Raw genomic sequence first — 20,136 nt, 5'->3', positions numbered from 1 at the left:
CTAATCATACTGATAAGGGTTTGATCGTTAATCTAGATTGTCAATAACGAGGGGCCACCTTTGATTCCATTTTTATACTAGAAAGGGCCTGATTCAGTTTACATGTGGGGTCTATCTGTGATTACATGCCCCTCTTAAAAATCACTCTGATCTGATGATCCTTAATTTTCTGTCAATAGATGGAAGACAGGTCGGTCTATACTTGTCATACTAGGTCAAGCTATCCATTAAGTGAGACCTACCTTGGTCTCATTATCCTTAGCATTCACTATCTGATCAATTAATAGGAAATGGTTAATTCATATTTTCTTACTAGAAAAGCTCTAATCATTGGACATAATTGCCCCATTTTTTTATTGCCCGGAGCTTCAAAAAGTCACTATGATTAGATCGTAAGTATCCAATCAATGGATGGAAATGGGTGGTCCATGTCTATTATAAAAGGTGGGGTATAGACAGGAGGTGGGCTGCTATGGTTTTTGGGACCCTTCTTGGTATTTTTTTTCCCCTTGGAATTGTTTCCATAATCGTAAGCATACAATCAATGGACGGAATGGATGGTCCATGTCTGTTATAAATAGTGGGGTGTAGAAAGGGGTGGATGGAATGGGTGGGACTCTTCTTAGTACTTTTTTTCCCCTTTGGAATTATTTCCCCAACTAAAAGCTGGGAAGATGATTCCATGAAAAGATGAAAAAAAATAAAAAAACCCTGGGGAAAAGAAAAACCGGGAAAAGTATGCATGGAAGGAAGGCTAGATATTTTCTTTGCAAAAACAGAATATACATAAGCCATAGTCCTCGAGGGTATGTTCGGTTGCCAGGGAATTCAATTCCCACTCATGTTTTGTAAGAAATGTTAGTTGGCCTAATATTTATTGGGGGAATGAATAAATTTTGTTTGGTCGATACAATGGGTATCCTAGGGAAATTCGGGAGAAGTTTTAACTTTCTTGAATTTTTTATTTTTTATTTTTTATTTTTTAAAATTTTAATTATCTCAGGAAAAGTCGGAGAACATAAAATGGACCTATAAGTGTGAGTTAAACTAAAAATAAATAATAATAATAATAATGAAACCCAACCAGAAAACATGCAGATGAAGGCCAAAAGCGTCTCATGATATGGTCGGCTCTACAGCACTACATGACAAACCGCCCAACATGTTCATCCCGCAAGCCGATCAAATCATCAGATTGGCCACAGGTAAATTTGGAAGTTTCAGGTGCATATTGTTCTCTATGGTGTGGCCCTTCTCATAATTGGATTGGCCTGACTTTTTGCTTATGTGATTGGAATTGTCAGATGCGCTGGTTGGACGGTGGATCTGACAATCCCTCGACTGTAAAACCTTTTAAAGAAAGTAAAACCGACGGCATTTTAGCCAATTGACTAAAAAAAAACAAAGCACTCAACCGGAATTTTAGAAGGTGGAGGTATTGTTTGGCAGAATCACAAGGCCTGAAGAACTTTGCCATAAAATTCTTCAATAAAAACCGGTTGAGAAATATAAAAACCAACGATGAAAACACCCAAAACATCCCGTAAATGGCAATACCATAAAAAATGAGAGAAGCTTGCTAGCTCCACGTGTAGTAAACATGCAAACCAGGTAAGTTAGAAGGCTGAAAAGTGGCATACGTGTAGAAGCATTGATGATCGATACAAATCTACATGGCTACAACAATGAAATTGAAGAGGTTGACAATGACAACCATTAGGAAAGGAAATACTCTTATCTACCTTTATAATCCAACCGTTGAGGCATTGAGTGAAGGCAAGAGTAAAAAGATGATGGTAGAGATGGATTAGGTACTTTTAAGGGAGAGATAGCCACTTGGATTGTCAAAAGCATTGTGTGAACTTGGCAAATATAGACGCAACGTATTAATGGTGGTGCCCTTTCTTTCACCATCTGTGGATGCTATTATCCCATACGCCATTCTATTCCAATTCGTCTTTTTCATCATTCATTTATTTTCTCATGTACGTAATCACTTAATAAATGTATTTCATTAAGTTTATTTTGGAATTTCGTCAAGTGGGGTCCACGATCCATTAATGGTTGCTAGCTAACAGTGGGCCCCACATAATCCATTATATTGTTAAATGCGTGGGCCGGCCAGTTGTTGCATAGGCAATTATATTATTCAAAATTGATATATAAGAAGAACCATATTCAACTTTGATAAAAGCGATTGATATTTGCATTCTTGGCAAGACATTGTGAAATCTTGAAAAAAGAAGAAGAAGAGGGATTTACAATGCTCCCTCCGAGAAAGGAAACCAGGATTTTGATAGAGCGCAGTCCCACCCAATAGTGACAGTCACGGTGGGTGGCCTTTATCAGAGCATTGATCAGAAGACCAACACAGATGGGTAGATGGGGCTCGCCAGAATTAAGCTTAATGTGAGCGTTGGTCAGAAAATTTTCTTCTTTTAATCCATTTATTTCTTAATTGCAGTTTGGAACACCTGGGCAAATAGGACATGGGCAGTGGGCCCCACCAGATGTAAAATGGGATCTGTAAGTCATGCACATGTAGCGTGTGAAGAGTAGGAATATGATGGTGTTGCAATCCACCTGCGGGATCATCATTGTAGGTGGGGCTGACTCACTCGGGAGCGGATTAGCTGTTATCCCGGTAGTCGTGTAAGGCCCATATTGATGTATTTTGCTGTATTTTACCTTCATTCTGGATGGAAAATAAACATTACGAAAACCTTACAACGGGCCCTTTGGAATTTTCTACGGTGAGGCACTCAAACATCATTGCTTCTTGCGGTGTGGTTTACTCGAGATTTCAATCTGTTTAATTTTTGAGACCACATCCTAAAATGGGTTGGATACACGGATGGACGGCATGGATATACAACACATCATCAAGGTGGGTCACACGATAATTAGGTAACACCCAAAAATCATGCTAGCTTATCCATGAACAAATTGAGCCACACCACACGGTCCAAGTTAAGAGGAAATGCCCTCCCTTGAGTTGCCTCAAGGGGCCATCATATTTTGTATATCCATTCCCCATTCATCTGTCCTTGATGAAGGATCAGGATCATCCCAAAACACGATCTATTTTGCGTTTGGGCTCCTAAGCAAATCAAAGGTTAGGAGGGCCTTTTTTTTTTTTTTTTTTTTTACACGCACACACACCCCACACACTCACGCTCACCACCTACGGCCTTATCTCACATTGTTCTCTGTAATGTGGCCCACCTGAGCGGTGGTTTGGGCTGATTTTTTCCTATTCTTATTAGTACGACGTAACCTGGGATGATTGGATGGGCCTGCATACATCACCTGCTGCTGGAGCACCGCTCCCAAATGCGTGATTCATTCCCTGATTGTGGATCGATCTGGACAGGCGTATATGCATGCCACGTGTACTCTGATAGAGTCCTTGCTCACCAAGCTACCTGTCATTTCCCTTTCCTTTTCGTAAAGGGGATAGACGCTCTTTTGAGAAGTGGATTGGGTGGTTTGCTGGTGTTGGGCGCTGTGTGGCCCAACGTGATTATGTGTTTTTTTCACCGCTGTCTATCCACATATCATTTTAGGGCATGAGCCCAAAAATGAAGTAGATTAAAAGCTTAAGCGGACTATACCTGTTGATGTAAAAAATTGGTTAGCCTTCTCTAGATTTTTGAACCCCTGCACAAGAAGCGGGTAAAGGAGACCCTGGCTTCCATGGGGGACTCTCCGATGCCTAAGTCTGGTTAAAGAATCTGGGTCTACTTGATAATTGAGTTTAAGGCTTAGAATTGTGTATACATTTCACTTTTAGAAATGCTCCTATTTATAATTGAGGAGAGGTGGTGGCGTAGGAGGGGTCTCCTTAGTAGGATATCCTGTAGTAAGATTCCAAATCTTATTATAAGCTGTAAGGATCGCCCTAGATTCTCGACTAAGATTTCGAGCGGATCCGTATCGTGATAGGCTTCCTAGATTTTCGGCTAGGATCTTGGGCGGACATAGTAGAGATTAGGTCGGGCTTTAATAGGAGGCAGGCTACGTTGACTTGAAGTATGCTAACCTGGGATGTACCAACTTGAGACATGCTGACCTATCTTCTTAGTCAAGCGGTCATGTTCCTTTCGTTGAGGTCTGTGGTTCTTCCAACCTGTTGGCAAGATCTTGAGTTCAATCATATCTCTTACTCGACTTTGGATCTGGAAGTTGAGTCTAGAGTTTCTGTTATAGTCTAATTCGGTTAAGCGCATAAGGTTCCGACTTGACCTCTTTTCACTGGTCGGTCCATTTTTTCCATAACAACACTTAAAACACCCACCATTTAAAACCTCATCGGACTGATATTTGTGTTTTCCCTTCATCTAGGCCCGTTTGACCATTTCAAATTGTTGTTGGATGGCAAATGAACATTACAGTGGACCCTAGGAAGGTTTCAACGGTGGCTGTCATCATCCCTACAGTTTCCTGTGGTGTGGCCCACTTGATCTTCCCATCTGCTTCATTTTTGGGCTTATGCCCTAAAATTAGCTGTCAAAACGGATGTACAGCCTGGAAATAAAACACATTTATCATGGGCCCCACAGCGCCCAAGTGTTGTTGGGGTCACCACCCCAATCCTCTTGCTCTCTTGAGACAAAATAATTGGGACTTGTACGTTCATTTCCTTGCAAATAGGAAAGAAAAGAGTAGGGGACTTCGAGTTTTCAATGGAGAAGAAGAGCCGTGTTTGTGTGACAGGAGCTGCAGGCTACATCGGCTCTTGGCTTTGCAAGAAGCTCCTTGAGAAAGGGCATACTGTACATGCAACCTTAAGGAACCCTGGTACGTCTCTCTCTCTCTCTCTCTCTCTCTCTCTCTCTCTCTCTCGTATACTCATTCCTTGCTTTGATGAATTGCAGATGACCCATCAAAGACAGGACTTCTCAAGAGCCTTCCTAATGCAAGCACCGGGCTGGTTTTGTTCCGAGCCGATATTTATAGCCCCGAAGAGTTCGAGCCGGCGATACGTGGATGCGAGTTTGTTTTTCATATAGCCAACCCCTTTTTCCCTGACACCAACAATTCTAAGGTCATCTGAATCCTACTCTCCCTCCAAGCCTCTTATTTATTTATTTATTTATTTTTAAATGTAGGCTAAGGACAAAGTAAAGCGTCACTACACGTGTGTGGTATCCTGATCGCTCACCAGATGGGCCGCACAGGTTAATGTGCATGCCCATCTTAAAAAATCAGGACCATTGGTTGTAATTTTTTATTTTAGACATCGTTTCTTTGTATTCCTGTAGTAAGAGAGTGGAGAAAAGAAGAAGATCATCGTCATCTTCTTCCATTGTAAGCCTTTAATCCACATGGTACAGTTGGAGCTTAAATAAACTTGATACTAAGGGCTTGTTTGGATGCTTATAATTGGTATACACTTGAATCCAAATCAGTATTAATGCCAATTGAAACCCACGGCTGTTTCTGGATGCCTGTTATTATAATACCTAAAATTTAAAAATTGTGTTTGGATGCCTACAATTTATAAATGAAATGTATTAGTTAAATCAATTTTAATACCTCAAATTAGTATATGTGACATTTGACTTATTAATCATAATAAGTGATGCAGGGATGAACGTGATGAGGTCGATCATCATCTTCCTCAAGGATAACTACTTTGAATCCATTGAGCTTTTCTTGACTTCTCACAGAGACTTCTTGAATCCACGAGAGAAAAAATAAATAGAAATAAATTCTATAAAATTTATAATTTGATTGATGATTGAAATAAATGAGTTCACAACCCTTTAAATAGGGATACTAAGCAATTGAAGAAATTTCAGAATCAAATTACAACTAAAACTCCTAGAATTTGCAACTTACTATAAATAGGAAACTTACTTTTACTTTTTATAGATGGCTGTGATGTATACACTAGTGTGCAAGGTTTTCGGCCAAAAATAGTAAGTGTCCTATTTGGCTTCAACTATTATCCTAATTATTTAAAGCACTTTTAATGTTGGGCGAAACTCCTAAAGCTCAACGGATAAAGAGTTATAATCAAATTAAAACTTACTATTTATAATAAAAACGAAATTAAAATAGGAAAATGACTGATGGTATTTTGCAAATTCAGCGAGGGCAACCCAGTAAAGTTGTGTTGGGTGGCTAAAGTAGCTCGTCCTACTCCAAAATCATATATGGTACATTGAATAACTCATTCTGGATTGCGAGATACACCTGATTTAAGGTCTGGCGGTCCAGATCACTTTTGTTGACCGGGCCTTTTCTGATCTATCTTGGCCATGAAACTGTCCGCGACCCGCTCTACATCAATAAACCCATTGAAATGCATACTTTGTAAAAAAATAAATATATGATAATCCTCAAGTAGGCTATAAAAATGAGCCTATTAAAAATCCAACCATTTATGGCACTTGTATCTACATTCTATTTCACATTATAACTTTTTTCATCAACCAAATGGGCAATTATCACTTTTTTCATCAATCGAACCACACTTATTCAATTATTCCTTTATAACATAATTCTTATGCATTATATAAGCTCTTTTAAGTATTCACTTTTCTTAAAATAAGCTTATTATTTTTATTTTTATTTTTATTTTAAGTAAAGATATCTAAAACTATCTAAATTGCTAAAAAATAATTAAATATGACTTTAAAATAAGGCGGGATTCTTCAAACCCTAGAATGACGGAAAAGAGCAAAATCATAGCTTACTTAAAATAATAAATTTTAATTTGTTGAAATCCGACCGCTACACAACCTTATTTTGCGCAACTGTTTGGGCCGAAAGGGACTCGAATTCGCTAGTGACCCTCTAGTGCCAAGGTCAGTACTAGTCGGTGTCGTGCCCCCACGATGATGTATGTGCTTCATCCAATCCGTTCATCTGTTTTTCTAGCTCATTTTAGGATATTAACCCAAAAATAAAGCAGATCGAAATCTCAAGTGGACCACACCACAAAAACAGTGGTGAGAGAACTTCTTGGGGCTACGAAATTTTGGATGAAGCTGAGATTTGTATTTTCCCTTCATCGCGGTCTGTGTGACCTAATCAATAGGTTAGATGGCAAATAAACGTTACAGTGGGCATTTAATCACCATTATTTTCTGTGGTGTGGTCCACCAGATATTTGGATCTGCCTCATTTTAGATGGATGACGTGGTGGGGCCCACAGAACTAACTAGTACGTAAACCATCTGCGATTTTTCCTATATCACTTACACGTGGCCCGGATGTAGCGGTCCACCTGATTTTTCGGTAAAGAATCACCATGAAGCCTACCTAGACTAGATCTTAAACACGTGTGCCAGTGCCTATTTATATTTCAGAATTGTATTCCTGAGTTGAATGAGAGTTTAGTTTGCAAATAATGAAATTTGAAACAGTATGAGAACCTATGGGAAGTAGTGGTTGCTGGGGCGAAGACCATTTTAGAGTATTGCATAAGATCAGGGACGGTGAAGCGATTCATCTACACCGCCTCCGTAACAGCGGCATCACCATTGAAAGAAGACAGCAGTGGCTTCAAAGACTCCATCGATGAATCTTGTTGGACACCTCTCCATCTCTCATTTGCCTACTGCACCAGTCTAGAGCTGGTTAGTGTCTTCTTGTTCTACTGTATGTGTCATTGGTCCTTGTTGCAGTCACGCTATTATGTTGCAGATAATGCACTTGTTAACACTATCATTTGGATGCTCAATTCAACGATGGATTATTCGCAAGTTTCCCATTTCCAGTACAAATGAAAACACATGGAAACGCAATTAGATTTCTGTGGAACTTCTTTTTTTTTTTTTTGAGAACACCCACACTTTGAAAACATGAAAATTCTCCAACTCAAAATCCAGTTGAGACAAGTCGATTCAAATATTTTTATGAGTACTTCTAAGTTTTATCGATATAATTTTATTTCATATTGACAAACATTAAAATAAGGAAGCTATATGCATGGCTTTGTGACCATATTGCATACATGGAAAAAAGGAACGATAATATATAAGACATAGTTTGTAATGAGAAGGCATTCAGTCTTTGAGTTATTTTCTACAAGCTTTATATTTGTGAGTCGAGTGATTCCTCTTTTGTTAGGTGATTGATTACCTAACCCCTCAAATTGGTGGGTGAGGATTCCCTAACCCCATGCGTGAGTGAGCCCCCAAGCTATTCTTTTGAATTGCTTCACTTGAATGTGGAGGAGCTCCATAACTCTTTCAAGATATCATGGTTTAAAAGGGGAAAAGGAAGACAAACCATGACAAATCATCAAGTTACACCATTAATTACCAAAGAAGAAGCCAAGTCCGAAAGGAATTGCATGAGTATGAGTTCTTTTTTTTCTTTTTCTTTTTCTTTTTTTTTCAAAGAAGAGGAGAATGATGCAGGCCCAATTCAAGGAAAAGTCCAACCCATCAATAAGACCCAAGCCTTGATATTCAGCCCATTATTTCTAACTCAAATGCATTCATTATGCATGACTTTGGAACCATGTTGCATGCATAGAAAAATGGAATAATTTAAAATTAAATGTCTTGGAAAAATATTTTTGCATGGTTTGAAAATTTATAGTCTTAAAAAGATATAACATGCATTAAGAACATGTAGTTATTAATGCAGAGAGGTGGTTGTAATTAGTCTATAGAAGGACCTATTTTGTAGTGAAAAGTCATCTAATCTTTGAATTATTTTCTACAAGCTTTGCATTTGTGAGTTGAATGATTCATCTCTTCTTAGGTGAGTGATTCTATAACTCCTTGTGTGTGTGTATGTGTGTGTGTGTCAGTAAGCTTTTAGATTTGAGATGAGTATATATATATATATATATATATATAGATATATATATATATATATATATATATATATATATATATATGTATATGTATATATATCAATTGGCTCATGTTCCCTTGATCAAAATTATAGCAATAAAGTTCTCTTGATTGCATTTCTTTGGAGGGTACATCAATTCATCATTGAATTATAAATCATTCCAATGTATTAAGTACTAACCAAAGATATCATTGCAATGGGATAAAAATAAAAAGCTTAGAAATTCCACAAGTTCAAAAACAGGGGAATCATACAAGGAGTGTACAGACGCACATATCTATGGTGGATATGAACGCAGCAAGCATTTCAAAATGCTTAGTATTAAAATACCATTTTAAAATGTGTTAAGATTTCACAACCACAATAATCATATGGTGGGAGATCTGTGCTCACTGACTCATGGTGTATAGTGAGCACATACAACCAATTCCTTCACAAGAAGTGTTTCCAAGAACAATAGTCCAAAGTGGTGGTGTTTGTGCAGGGATACATATATTCAAAGACGCTATCGGAGAAAGAGGCACTGATGTATAGTAACAAAGAGGAGGGTGGATTCGAGGTGGTAACCCTTGCATGCGGCTTGGTTTCAGGAGACACACTTCTCTCCTACATACCTCCGAGCATGGAAGTAGCGATATCACCACTCACAGGAAACATCAATAGCTATAGACAGCTACAATTTCTGCGGGGATTGGTGGGTTCAGTTCCTTCGGTACACATTGATGATGTTTGTGAAGCCCATGTCTTCTGCATGGAGCAATCTTCCATGAGTGGTAGATTTCTATGTGCATGTTCCTACCCAACAGTGGCAGAGATCTCAAAATACTACAAGGACAACTGCAAAGAATTCATCATACCAGAAGGGTAATAAATTCTTTCTTTTAAATAAGAAAATTATTATTGTTTTTCATCTTCAGGCCTGTTTGAATAAGTAAAATTCATGGGACAAGAAAACGTTCTCTCTTTTTTCTTTTTGCTATTTTATTTTTTTATTGTTTTTTAAAAATTTTATGCACACACCCTTACACCCCCACATACCACAATGGGTGCTCCAACCCATGAGCCTAGTGTTGAAACTCTTGGGAGTCTACCGCAGGCATGAGTACGGGCCAAGAAAATTAAAAAAAAACATTCTCTTAATTTGAGGTTTTCTGATATTTAGATTGAAAAGAAAACTATGTATGTATACAAAATAATCATTTTCTTTATCTACAATGAGGCTCTGGCACAAGATACTGGTGACACTTTTTTAATCTGGAATTTCTGCTTGCAAAATAAATAGAATGCATAAAAATAAAATTCGATTTAGATAGCGCTGATGGAAAAAATCATTACCTTTTTCATGTCCGTACTTGTTTATCCAAAACATGCACTTAGAGATATTCTTTCTCAGACTCAACCTTCATGAGTTTACCACCGTTGATGAAACTTTTACCAACGCACATTGCATGGCTGTACGAAAATGTAGTCTGGCAAAATCACTGACCTTAGGATAACTTGATCACAACGTTTTTAGAGATATGCTACCTGTACAATGTGCCTTCTTTTTTTTCTTTTTTCTTTTTTTCTTTGTCAAGAAAAAAAGAGTTCTCATTGAATTTCGAAGGCTGATATTTAAACAAATGTACATGGCCCAATTACTAGTCTAGAAGTTGAAATAAGGACACATTGTTGGGGTCCCTACTCATGGCTCGGGTCGTCGACTCACAAGAGTTTCAACACATAGGTCATGGGTTCGAGTACTCATTGTGGTGTGTGTAGGTTTGGGTGTGAGTGGGTGCGCATTAAAAAAAGAAAAGAAAAAAAGAAAAGGACACATTGGTGGAATTTGAATAGGTTTCTCTGACCCAAGCTTTTGCAATCTCATTTCAGGTTGCAACAAGGACCTGAGAGGGGAGTTGGATGTGGGTTTTGAATATAAATATGATTTGAAGAAGATATTGGACAACAATGTGGAGTGTGCAAGGAAGATGGGTGTTTTGAAATGACTAGTAGCCTCCTCAAGAACTTCTTTGGATTTCGTTGTTTCTAAATTGTTGCCTATTTACTATTACATTGATGATCCCGTTTAGGTATTTCACACGTGTTACGCATGTGAACCACATGTATGTGTAATCTTGTGCTAGCTTTTAAAGATTGTTCTTTATATACATATTTCCATTTTGTTATGAGAAACCCTGTATCCAGCCGCATGCAATGAGAAGATGATGCCGGAAACAATCACGCTGAAAAAGGGTACCGGAGGGTGTGGAGTTGGGTCCCATAGAAGAAACTTCAGAAGGGAGAGATGGGGTCAAGGTCGGGAAATAGAATGGGGCCGTATGATCGTTTTTGGTAATACAAACCCTCTTCTTACGATGTTTCTTCTTCGGCTTTTGGTTGAATTCACTTTGTCCATTGTCGTTGGAATTTTGAGGAATGTAAATGGCTAGAGAATGATCGACATCTCCGATTGGGTGGCTCACAACACAACAAAACATCGTGGCCACGAACATTATCAACGAGTTGGATCTACCCTCGGGTGGGCCTCATGATCAAACAAATGCAAGGGAAGCGTAGCTTTGAAAACTACTCACTCACGCACAACTTTTGTGGTACAAACTTGTAGCCGCCCGTGTACAAAACGGGCCACCGCCGCTGTTTTTTTTTTTTTTTAAAAAAAACCCCCAAAATCCCATCCCGCGCGACGCCCTATCCCCAAATATCCAAAACCCGTACCCGCGCCTATCCCAAATCTCCATCGCGCCTCTTCTTCTCCCTCCTCTTTTCTACCAAAACCCATCTCCCCTTTTCTCTCCTCCATGCAATATCCGACCGAAAGTCTCTCTCTCTCTCTCTCTCTCTCTCTCTCTCTCTCTCTCTCTCTCCCCCTCGTTTTCTTCAACGTGTTGTTCCTTCTTTGATCTCTCTCCAACAATCGAAGAAAATTGAAGAAAGAAGAGAAAATCGAAGGTACTCTCTCTCTCTCTCTCACTTCCCCTTTCGATTATCAAGCAGCGGCAGCCATATCCGCCGTTGTCCATGGCCGCTGACATCTGCAGGTTAGTTGTTTGAAGAAATGCTTCAACCAATAACGTGTACCACTGTTGTACATTTAATGGAGGGTCAACAATTTAACGTTCAAAAGATACCTATTTCCATTGGTGGCTTACAAATGAGCACTTTGAAAGATGAGATAGAAACATGAATAACCGTTCATGTTCTATGAGGAAAGGGCTAGGATGGTCCTGATGATGATCTTTTGAGCTTTGGACCAACCAAAGTAGGACCCACTCTTTTATTTATTTATTTATATATATATATATATATATATATATATATATATATATATATATATATATATATATAATTATAAAGTCACCAAGTGTGCAGTCGGTTGATTTTGTTAAAACAGGGATGAAAGAATCTCTGAGATGAATTGTACGGTGGAGCTCAGAACAGGGTAGAACCATCTCTCCACCCTACACATAGCAGGGTGATTTACATTTGGGACCATCCATCTAATAACACCTACTATGGATGGGATGGCAGATGTATCAAAATCAAGTCCGGGTTCATGCTTTTGGTTGGGTTTTTACATTCTCCAGGAAATTCATTCCAACCCAGCTTTATGCTAGGAAATGGAAAAGAGAATTGAAGCAGAATTTCCCAAGTTTTCAGAAACCCAATACAACCTTAACCAGACAAAATTTAGTTATTCTTCAACAAATATCAAGCTGCCTCAAACATGGAAAAAGACTTCCCCAACAACCAAATAAGCCTGGGTATGATTGATGGATGATATGACTGTATTGGCCCAAAATGACCTGACAAAGGACTAGGTGGAGCCATACGACCGATATCAGTAGTTACATGATAAGCCAAAACCAATTTCTAAACTATGATCTAAACACACATGAATATTATAATTACACCCGAATAAAGTAGCGTGGAAATTGAAAAGATGTGTAAAAGTGTGATTTTTGAAATTACATAGGCCATCCATGGTAGGCCCCACTAGATGGAGCTAGTGCTGGATGTGTACAATTTCTGAGTGCATATATATTAAAATATAATCAGTCAATGAGATGTCGTCATTAGTGATGAACTTATGATGCCTTTTAGTAAACTAGTAATTTGGTAAGATTCCATTAGTTTATATAATAATTATTCCCAACAAACTATGGATGTAAAGAAAGTCAAAAGGATAGCTGGTTTTGGAATGGTGAGACAGAGGTGAGGACTGGTTTGCTAAATTTATTAATCTTGTTATACTAATCGGTTGGGTAGAGTATGCATATTCACTTTACAATTGTACATGTGGCATGTCATTAGCCCAGTCTAGATCATCCAAACTGCAAGTCTCAAAGTGCATATTTGATGAGCCTAAGATTAGAATAATCTTGTTTGTGAGTTTAGATGGTTGGATATATTTTGTCTTTTTCAAAGAACCATCAAATGTTAGATTCTCTTAACATCCAAGGTGACAGCTTTATTTAATGTGAATGTGGCGTCAGTTCACATGCATGTAAACCATGGCGTTATTCTCACCTTTGATTAAAGAAATGGAAGAACCATTTCTCTAATTCTCTTTTTTCCATGTTCTAATATAACTCAGGCATTTATTTTAAAGGGCATGATCTAGACGTGAACTATTGCTTTCTTATCAGAAAAAAGTAGGATTTTTTCTTCTCATACAACCACGCTTACAATAAATTAAGCGCCCCTTAGATTAGCGGGAATCTATGAAAGGAAAATTGTAATCATTAATGTTTTCTCTTCTATAAAAGTCCCCTGGCCTAACTCTTTTGGGAAAGAACTGCCTAATTTGACATGCCAATCACATTCTACCTTGAACAGCTACTCAAAACTCAGTAGTGCTAAAATAGTAGTAGATCATTTTTCCTTAATTAAGATAAAACTCCATCAACTAGCTTCTCGGATTATGGTTCATCCACATTGGGGCATATCATATACCAACGGTCAGGATGGATGTAGTAGTTCTTAGTAATTTGATATATTGGCATGCAGTCCTAACGTGCAAAATTCTTGAAAGCAGAGAGTTTCTGTTGTCAGTAGTAGCTAGAAAACATTTTCTAATATCATTGTGTGTGTTCTTCATTGTCCTATGATAGACTAACCATTTGTTCTCGTCAGTTGTTACTTTCTCATATAGCCCTTGGATGTTATACTATCACAAGATCATAACCAGATAGTGGCTTTACTGAAGTATGTACTATATAATTTTCTACCTCTAATCCAGTAATGCTCTACCAAACTCATGAGTATTCTAAAGTACCTTGAACTACCTCTGTTTGGACATTTATCATAGAAGTAGCTCATGATCTCAACTTACCTAATGTCTATTTGGGCATTTGTCTAAGGATGGCAAGCACTAAAGAACTTAAAGCTTAGTTCCCATTTTGGCCCAAAGCCTATATTTTGAGAGTAGCTCGTGAACTTAAATGTATTGGTCAAATGGGGAGCTCTTACTTCTTGGAGAGAACACATGTATTAGTCAATTCTTGGCCATGTTGGAAAACTGGCTGATTACAACGTACAGGACACAACAACATTGCTCAGAGTTGTTGATTGCAACAGATATTCAACCACAGCCTTGTTTCATCTAAGAAAATGGGTCTTTTAGAGGCTACATCTGGATTTTGCTTTTCGTAGCTCAGTTTTTTGGTGAATCTACGTTGAGTGCCTCTATTGGTTTCTTTATTCCTCAGGGAAAGCAAGATTCATGGAGCCTGTATGGACAAGGGCTGAAAGACATGAATTCAAACCTGGATTCGATCTCAGAGTATTTATTCTCAATGATTGGTTTTTGTAATAGGCGTGGATTTTATGTCAATTTTATTCAATATTCTCATGAGAAGCATTTTGTTTCTATAGATCTCTCGATTGTTTCTACAAACACTCTTCAACTTTCACAACCAAGGAGGTGATTCACATTATTTGTTATTAGTGTAAGATATTTGTTATGAATGGCTTTACTACTTTGGATGTGGCATGGGCTAGAGAATGTCTATTTATCCATTTTGTTAGCAATCCTTTTTTGTTGGGAATTAGTTTGGACAGAGTTACAATGGACTGGCCATTGCAAGTTTTAGTTGTGCATGGCACTTTAATAGTTCCAGTCCCTGCAGGCTGGAAGTAGATCAGGCTATCAAATCAAGTGGTTCTATGAGGTTTGTCTTTCTCCCAAACGTGATACATGTTGTAGGGAACTGGACCAATGCACAAGGTGGGCTTCACCATGACGATCACCTGGAAATAAAATCAAGCTAGTCCACTCTTTGAGTGGGCCCCACAACCAAAATCAATGGACAACACTACAACAAAAGGTAGCATTGCCAACGCATTTTTGTCGGTGGCCAACATTTACCACCAACGCTATAAGAATCGGGTTTTGAGCAAGGAACTTTTTACCTTTATGGTAAAATGAGTTTCTTTTGTATCTTTATTGGTGTTTTTATTAGTAAGGTTTTATTTTATTTTATTAATTTTTTGGTTGATTTAGGTAAAGGCTTGGATTACCAAAGCTTCAAAGAGTATATCATCATTTTGGAAGGTCTGTGAAAAGAACTTAGGTGAGCCCTTTTACCTTTTGGCATTGTTTTAACAACGGTTTGTTTCTGGACTCAAATCATTGTTTTCGGTTAGGTTACAATGCAGGTGATTCTGATTCGGATGAGTCAAAAGGCGATTTGAAATAAAGATCAATAAGATATGTTTTATTTAAATGGAAGAGTCTAGGTGAGTTAAATTTCTTTCGGATCTATCATGGTGTTGAAATTGCTTGACAAATCATGATTACAAATTTTCAAATTTTATATGTTTTAGTTTATGCAAACTCATGGTACAAGGAAGCCATCCCTTGAGTTCTTTGTTCTATCATTTTAATGCAATAACGTCATTTCTGGAGCTCTTTGTTCATTTCATTATTTTAGAACAAAAAGAAGGAATGAGGAGAGGAGTTATGTAATATGATCCTCTCAAATCCTTTATTTCTAATGATAATCAGTTACAAGAGAAATTGTATTCAATGCTTGTTTCAAGAAATTGTGTAGTGCATTTGAGCTAATAACATGACAGTCCTTGTGGATGGGCCCCATGGGGTCCATAAAATGTTTTCGTCATGTAAATGGATCCAAGCTAGTAAGAGGGTCATTAGTTTTTTTTAGATGTATGGATACAAAACTAAAAAAGCATCACTTTTTTTTTTTTTTTTTAATAAATTCCATTTCTTCATTAAAACTAATATTCTCAGCATTCTTCACTTTTATGTAAGAGATTTGGTCACCATCACCAAAATACAAGTTTCATAACATGGATGCTTCACACCTGAAAAATCTTCCATTAACAAAAAAATCAATTTGTTTGACTATCAGGTAGGCCACATGTACCAAAAAAAAAAGAAGAAAGGATGGTGTACACTACAACAAAATCGGGCATTGCCGGTGCTTGGGGCTAACCTTCTTGGAAAGGTTATATTTCTGCATCCTGCTACTCTACATCCTCATATTTACAGCAATGGCCACATCTTTTTAGCAGGGATTTTATAGCTATAAGTGGTCACCTCCGAACAATAACTTGGCTATGCTTAGGATATTGCTACTTTCAATTCATAAACTCTAGTATGCAATTTGAGTATGGTGTTGTGAAAAATGAAAACAACCTCCACAAGGAGTTGGAGGGTTCTTGATCAGTCTGGATATGATTTTGCATTTGTCTATTCTATTTGCTAAGTACTTGGCAGTTCTACGAATGCACAAGTTTTTGGCAGTTCTATACTTGGGCTAGTGGTGAGGCACTAGCTTTCATGTAACTTCGACTGCAGTTACATTTCTTTTAGGCAATCTTGAAAATAATGTAGTTGCCATTTAGAGTCCAGACCCTCAATATCAAACAACCAAAACAATTACACAAGAAGAAAATGTCTGGATTATTCTTTCTGTGCACCTAATAGCAAATTTTTCTCAGTCAGTGTTAGCTTGAAAACATTTCCATTATTGGAGTGTACATCCAAAAAGCATCCCTAGTAAATAATAATGTGGGCATCCATTTGTTTTTGCTGTGGTTTTATTCATGAACATGTATTGCTTGCGGCAAGTTGTTGTATTGGAGAAAGCTGCACTTTCAGATGAGTATTTTCTGAAGAGGAAGCTTTTTATCTAAACTTGATTTTCTACTATGGCTTAATCTATCGGTATATTCAGGAATTTTTTTCTTTACTCCCCTACTTTTGTGGGTATTGTCACTGATTTGTCTTAACCAGAGCAATGGGATTCCCTACAAAGTTCTTCCCTGTTTTGTTTGCAATCCCTCGCATGGCTAGCTACCTATCATGCTGGATCTGCAGTGTAGAGCATATGAGGAATTAAATGCACCTTTTTGTTGTAGCACCATGCATCTATTGCCTGAGCTAGGGTTGAACTTGATATGAGGAATTAAATTCAGCTTGTATTTCTAGCACACAAACACCCCCTCAGTATTTCTACTCATTTTAAAAATTTAACTCTTTACTTCTCTATTGTGCATCTCATTGATCAATTGTAAAATTTCACAATTTATGTATTGTGGGGAGTTCTAGCATACTTCTTATTGAATGCATGACATTATGGTTTGATATCGAGGATAACCGAAGTCAGCTGACATTTTTGAATTTCCCAACCCCTTTATTTACTGTCCTATTGATTTTTTGTACTTGGAAAATCTAGATAGCAATTGGAGTTCACGAACCTAAGTTAATAACCCCTTCAAACCCATATATCAGGTGAATGCGTTGCTCCATCTGGTGACTCTTAACAGCTTACCTATGGGCAGTGGCAGTAATGTCATTTGCATTTCTTAGATATGATTAATATGTACATAGAGATTGTGTACTGGGCCAGGGTTTGGCCTAATAAGTTTTAAAGTAGGTTTGGGCATAGAAAATCTGATCCATGTTAGCCCAGTGCAGGCCTTGTAATATGCATTGGGGAGTCTTCCGACTCAAGGCGCTTGCCTACCATAGGTGAGCTGACCTGGGCCCCACAGGATATTCATGGGTTAACGAGTTCCTAGAATAATGAAAACTCTGATAATCTGGCAGAGTGAGATGGATGACATACAGTCATACAGGCACTTGGCAATTACATAGGATTGTGTACAGGCCATTGATGAGTTTCAAAAACCATCATTTTTTTTCCGTATATAATGTGGCCCACCTGATGACAGGCCTGACCTAATTTTTGCTTCGCAGGTAATTTTTGGGGTCCACCTGGTGAACAGCCTAGATCCCGCTTGTAGGTTTAGAAATGGGGAACTACTTGTTGTTGGCGCCTGCATTGAGTTGCAGATAGTTCTCTTGCCACAGAGTTAGCATGCCAAAATGCTAGTCGGGGAACTGCAACTAGTCGTAGCACTCCTTTCTTGCATTTGCAGGCAAACAACTTAGTTATTTGTTGGTTTTTAACTGAAGAAGCATGAATATATATATATATATATATATATATATATAATGTGCAAGTGGGTCATTCTCCAACGCTCATAATGGTTTGGATAATCCTAACCACTAATTTTAGGGTTTTCTTTTTTCATCAAACTAAAGACTATTTTTCAGTTTTTTTTTTTTTTTTTCCAATCGTCCATTTGTAATCATCAAAAGCCTTCCAATCAGTGCCTAGGATCCAACCAGTGTAATTTGTAACACATTGCCCATCATCTTTAGGGGCTAGCAGATGAACAGTCTTGATTTCTCAAGTGTTTTCATAGAGCGCTAACTGCTACAGTTTTGTTTTGGTCTAGTAGGTGGTCAATACTCAACTACTATTATATCCTTAGTTCTGTGATTTTGCCTATGCTCTTGAGTACCACAAGACACCATTACCCTTGAATTTCAAAGATGACCACCATTCCCTTTCTTCTTAGCTCTTGGTTTGAGCCAATGGGCTGCACATTTTGTAAAGTTTGCATGTAACTCTAACATTTGTTCTTTATGGTACATGATATTCTGCTAGTTGAGATCCACAACTTACTGATTGTAAATGGATCTAACTTGCAAAATGGAAAAAGGAGACGTTGCAAGATTGAGTTAACTGAAGAAGAGAAACTAATCTCATCTTTTATATTAAATTCAATAGGAATTAAAAATGCTAGAGTTATTTATACATTGAAGTAAACCTAAGCCCTGTTTGGAAACGAGGAATCTGTGGAAAAGAATTCTTTTTACAGAAAACTACTGTTGTTTTTTGTTTACACTGTTTGGATTGTAAAAGAGTTTATGTGTAGGTGTGATTTTAAATGTTTCTTTCATCATTATGTGTTTTTACACCTTATAAATTTGATGAACTTGAACCATATTTGCTTTTAGCCCTGTTTGAGGGATACCATTCTGATGATAAAAATGCAATTGCCAAAGTAATTTTAGTCTGTCCAGATACATAAAGATCCATCAGAGGGATGTTTCAGATCATCAAAATATACAATCATGTGTGCTTGGCTTGTCCATAATTGCTTGAGCCAAGAAATGGGCCTCAACCACTAATTATCCTTATATCGAATGCTTACATAGATGCATTGAGGTCAGAAAGCCTCGAGCTTGTGCAACCCAGGTCTCTTAGAATCTAACACAGAGCTGGTTAGAAGGTGTGTAATATCCAAGCTTTCCATCAGGTGGTTCCCCACTTCTTGATGCCACGGTCCAAAAATCAGGCAAGTCCACTCCATGTAAGGATCACCAAAAGCAAGGGCCCCACACCCTTGGCTTATTATTTTTATTTCTATTTTTTTTACCAATCTTCATTGCTTCAATATAACGAAGGGTTTCCATAATGTTTGACTTGTATTATGTATTTATCTTTGGTTGTAAGATGCTTATTCAAAGTGGAAGTAACTATATAGAGTGTAGGCTCAGGGGTCCACAATGCTTACATGGATGCATGATCAAAGCTGCTCATCAGGTACAAGCCACTATATGGCTTTTCTTGTGCTGAATTCAGGTCCATCCATATTGAGTTGCATGCTAGATAATGCTTCTGTAAAAAGGCTCATATTGAGTTGCATGCTAGATAATGCTTCTGTAAAAAGGCTCATATTGAGTTGCATGCTATGATGCTTATGATGCAATTTTATCCTTGAAGAAAAAGGGAAGAAAAATCTGTCCACATATTTATAAAAAAAAATTCCATAGCTATTCTCCTCCATCTGCTAGTTACAGGTATTTATTGGTTCCTTTTATTTATATCAAATTTGTTTTTTGGTTATTTTATTTTGTTTTGTAAACTTTTATCTTTGCGTTGGTAACTGAAGGTGGAGCATTGGTAATAGAGGGGGGCTTTGCCCCTTCAT

General features: G+C 37.7%; 1 protein-coding gene and 2 long non-coding RNA genes across 3 annotated transcripts; all 3 read left to right on the top strand.

Annotated features, from left to right (window-relative positions):
* The first annotated feature begins 4,578 nt into the window (after positions 1-4,578).
* LOC131245055 (putative anthocyanidin reductase) lies at positions 4,579-10,909 on the top strand. The gene is made up of 5 exons (XM_058244237.1): positions 4,579-4,800; positions 4,878-5,047; positions 7,377-7,589; positions 9,305-9,684; positions 10,693-10,909. The coding sequence occupies exons 1-5, from the start codon at positions 4,686-4,688 to the stop codon at positions 10,733-10,735; spliced, it is 921 nt and encodes a 306-aa protein (XP_058100220.1). The 5' UTR covers positions 4,579-4,685; the 3' UTR covers positions 10,736-10,909.
* A 3,566-nt stretch (positions 10,910-14,475) lies between these two features.
* LOC131247173 (uncharacterized) lies at positions 14,476-15,011 on the top strand. Its single transcript, XR_009171556.1, has 3 exons — positions 14,476-14,605; positions 14,698-14,771; positions 14,875-15,011. It is a non-coding gene; the product is annotated as an uncharacterized LOC131247173 (long non-coding RNA).
* Positions 15,012-19,418: 4,407 nt separating this feature from the next.
* Positions 19,419-20,136, top strand: LOC131247172 (uncharacterized). Its single transcript, XR_009171555.1, has 3 exons — positions 19,419-19,515; positions 19,659-19,748; positions 20,098-20,136. It is a non-coding gene; the product is annotated as an uncharacterized LOC131247172 (long non-coding RNA).

The sequence above is a fragment of the Magnolia sinica genome, chromosome 5, assembly GCF_029962835.1.
Source record: "Magnolia sinica isolate HGM2019 chromosome 5, MsV1, whole genome shotgun sequence".
Classification (NCBI taxonomy): domain Eukaryota; kingdom Viridiplantae; phylum Streptophyta; class Magnoliopsida; order Magnoliales; family Magnoliaceae; genus Magnolia; species Magnolia sinica.
Note: the sequence above shows the minus strand (reverse complement) of the source record. Positions and strands in the feature narration are given on the sequence as shown.

Bases quoted from the DNA above. Each gene is read 5' to 3' on its own strand.
- LOC131245055 (XM_058244237.1), top strand. From the start codon at position 4,686: ATGGAGAAGAAGAGCCGTGTTTGTGTGACAGGAGCTGCAGGCTACATC. The intron at 4,801-4,877 runs GTACGTCTCTCT...GATGAATTGCAG, and splicing joins TGCAACCTTAAGGAACCCTG to ATGACCCATCAAAGACAGGA. The intron at 5,048-7,376 runs GTCATCTGAATC...AATTTGAAACAG, and splicing joins CTGACACCAACAATTCTAAG to TATGAGAACCTATGGGAAGT.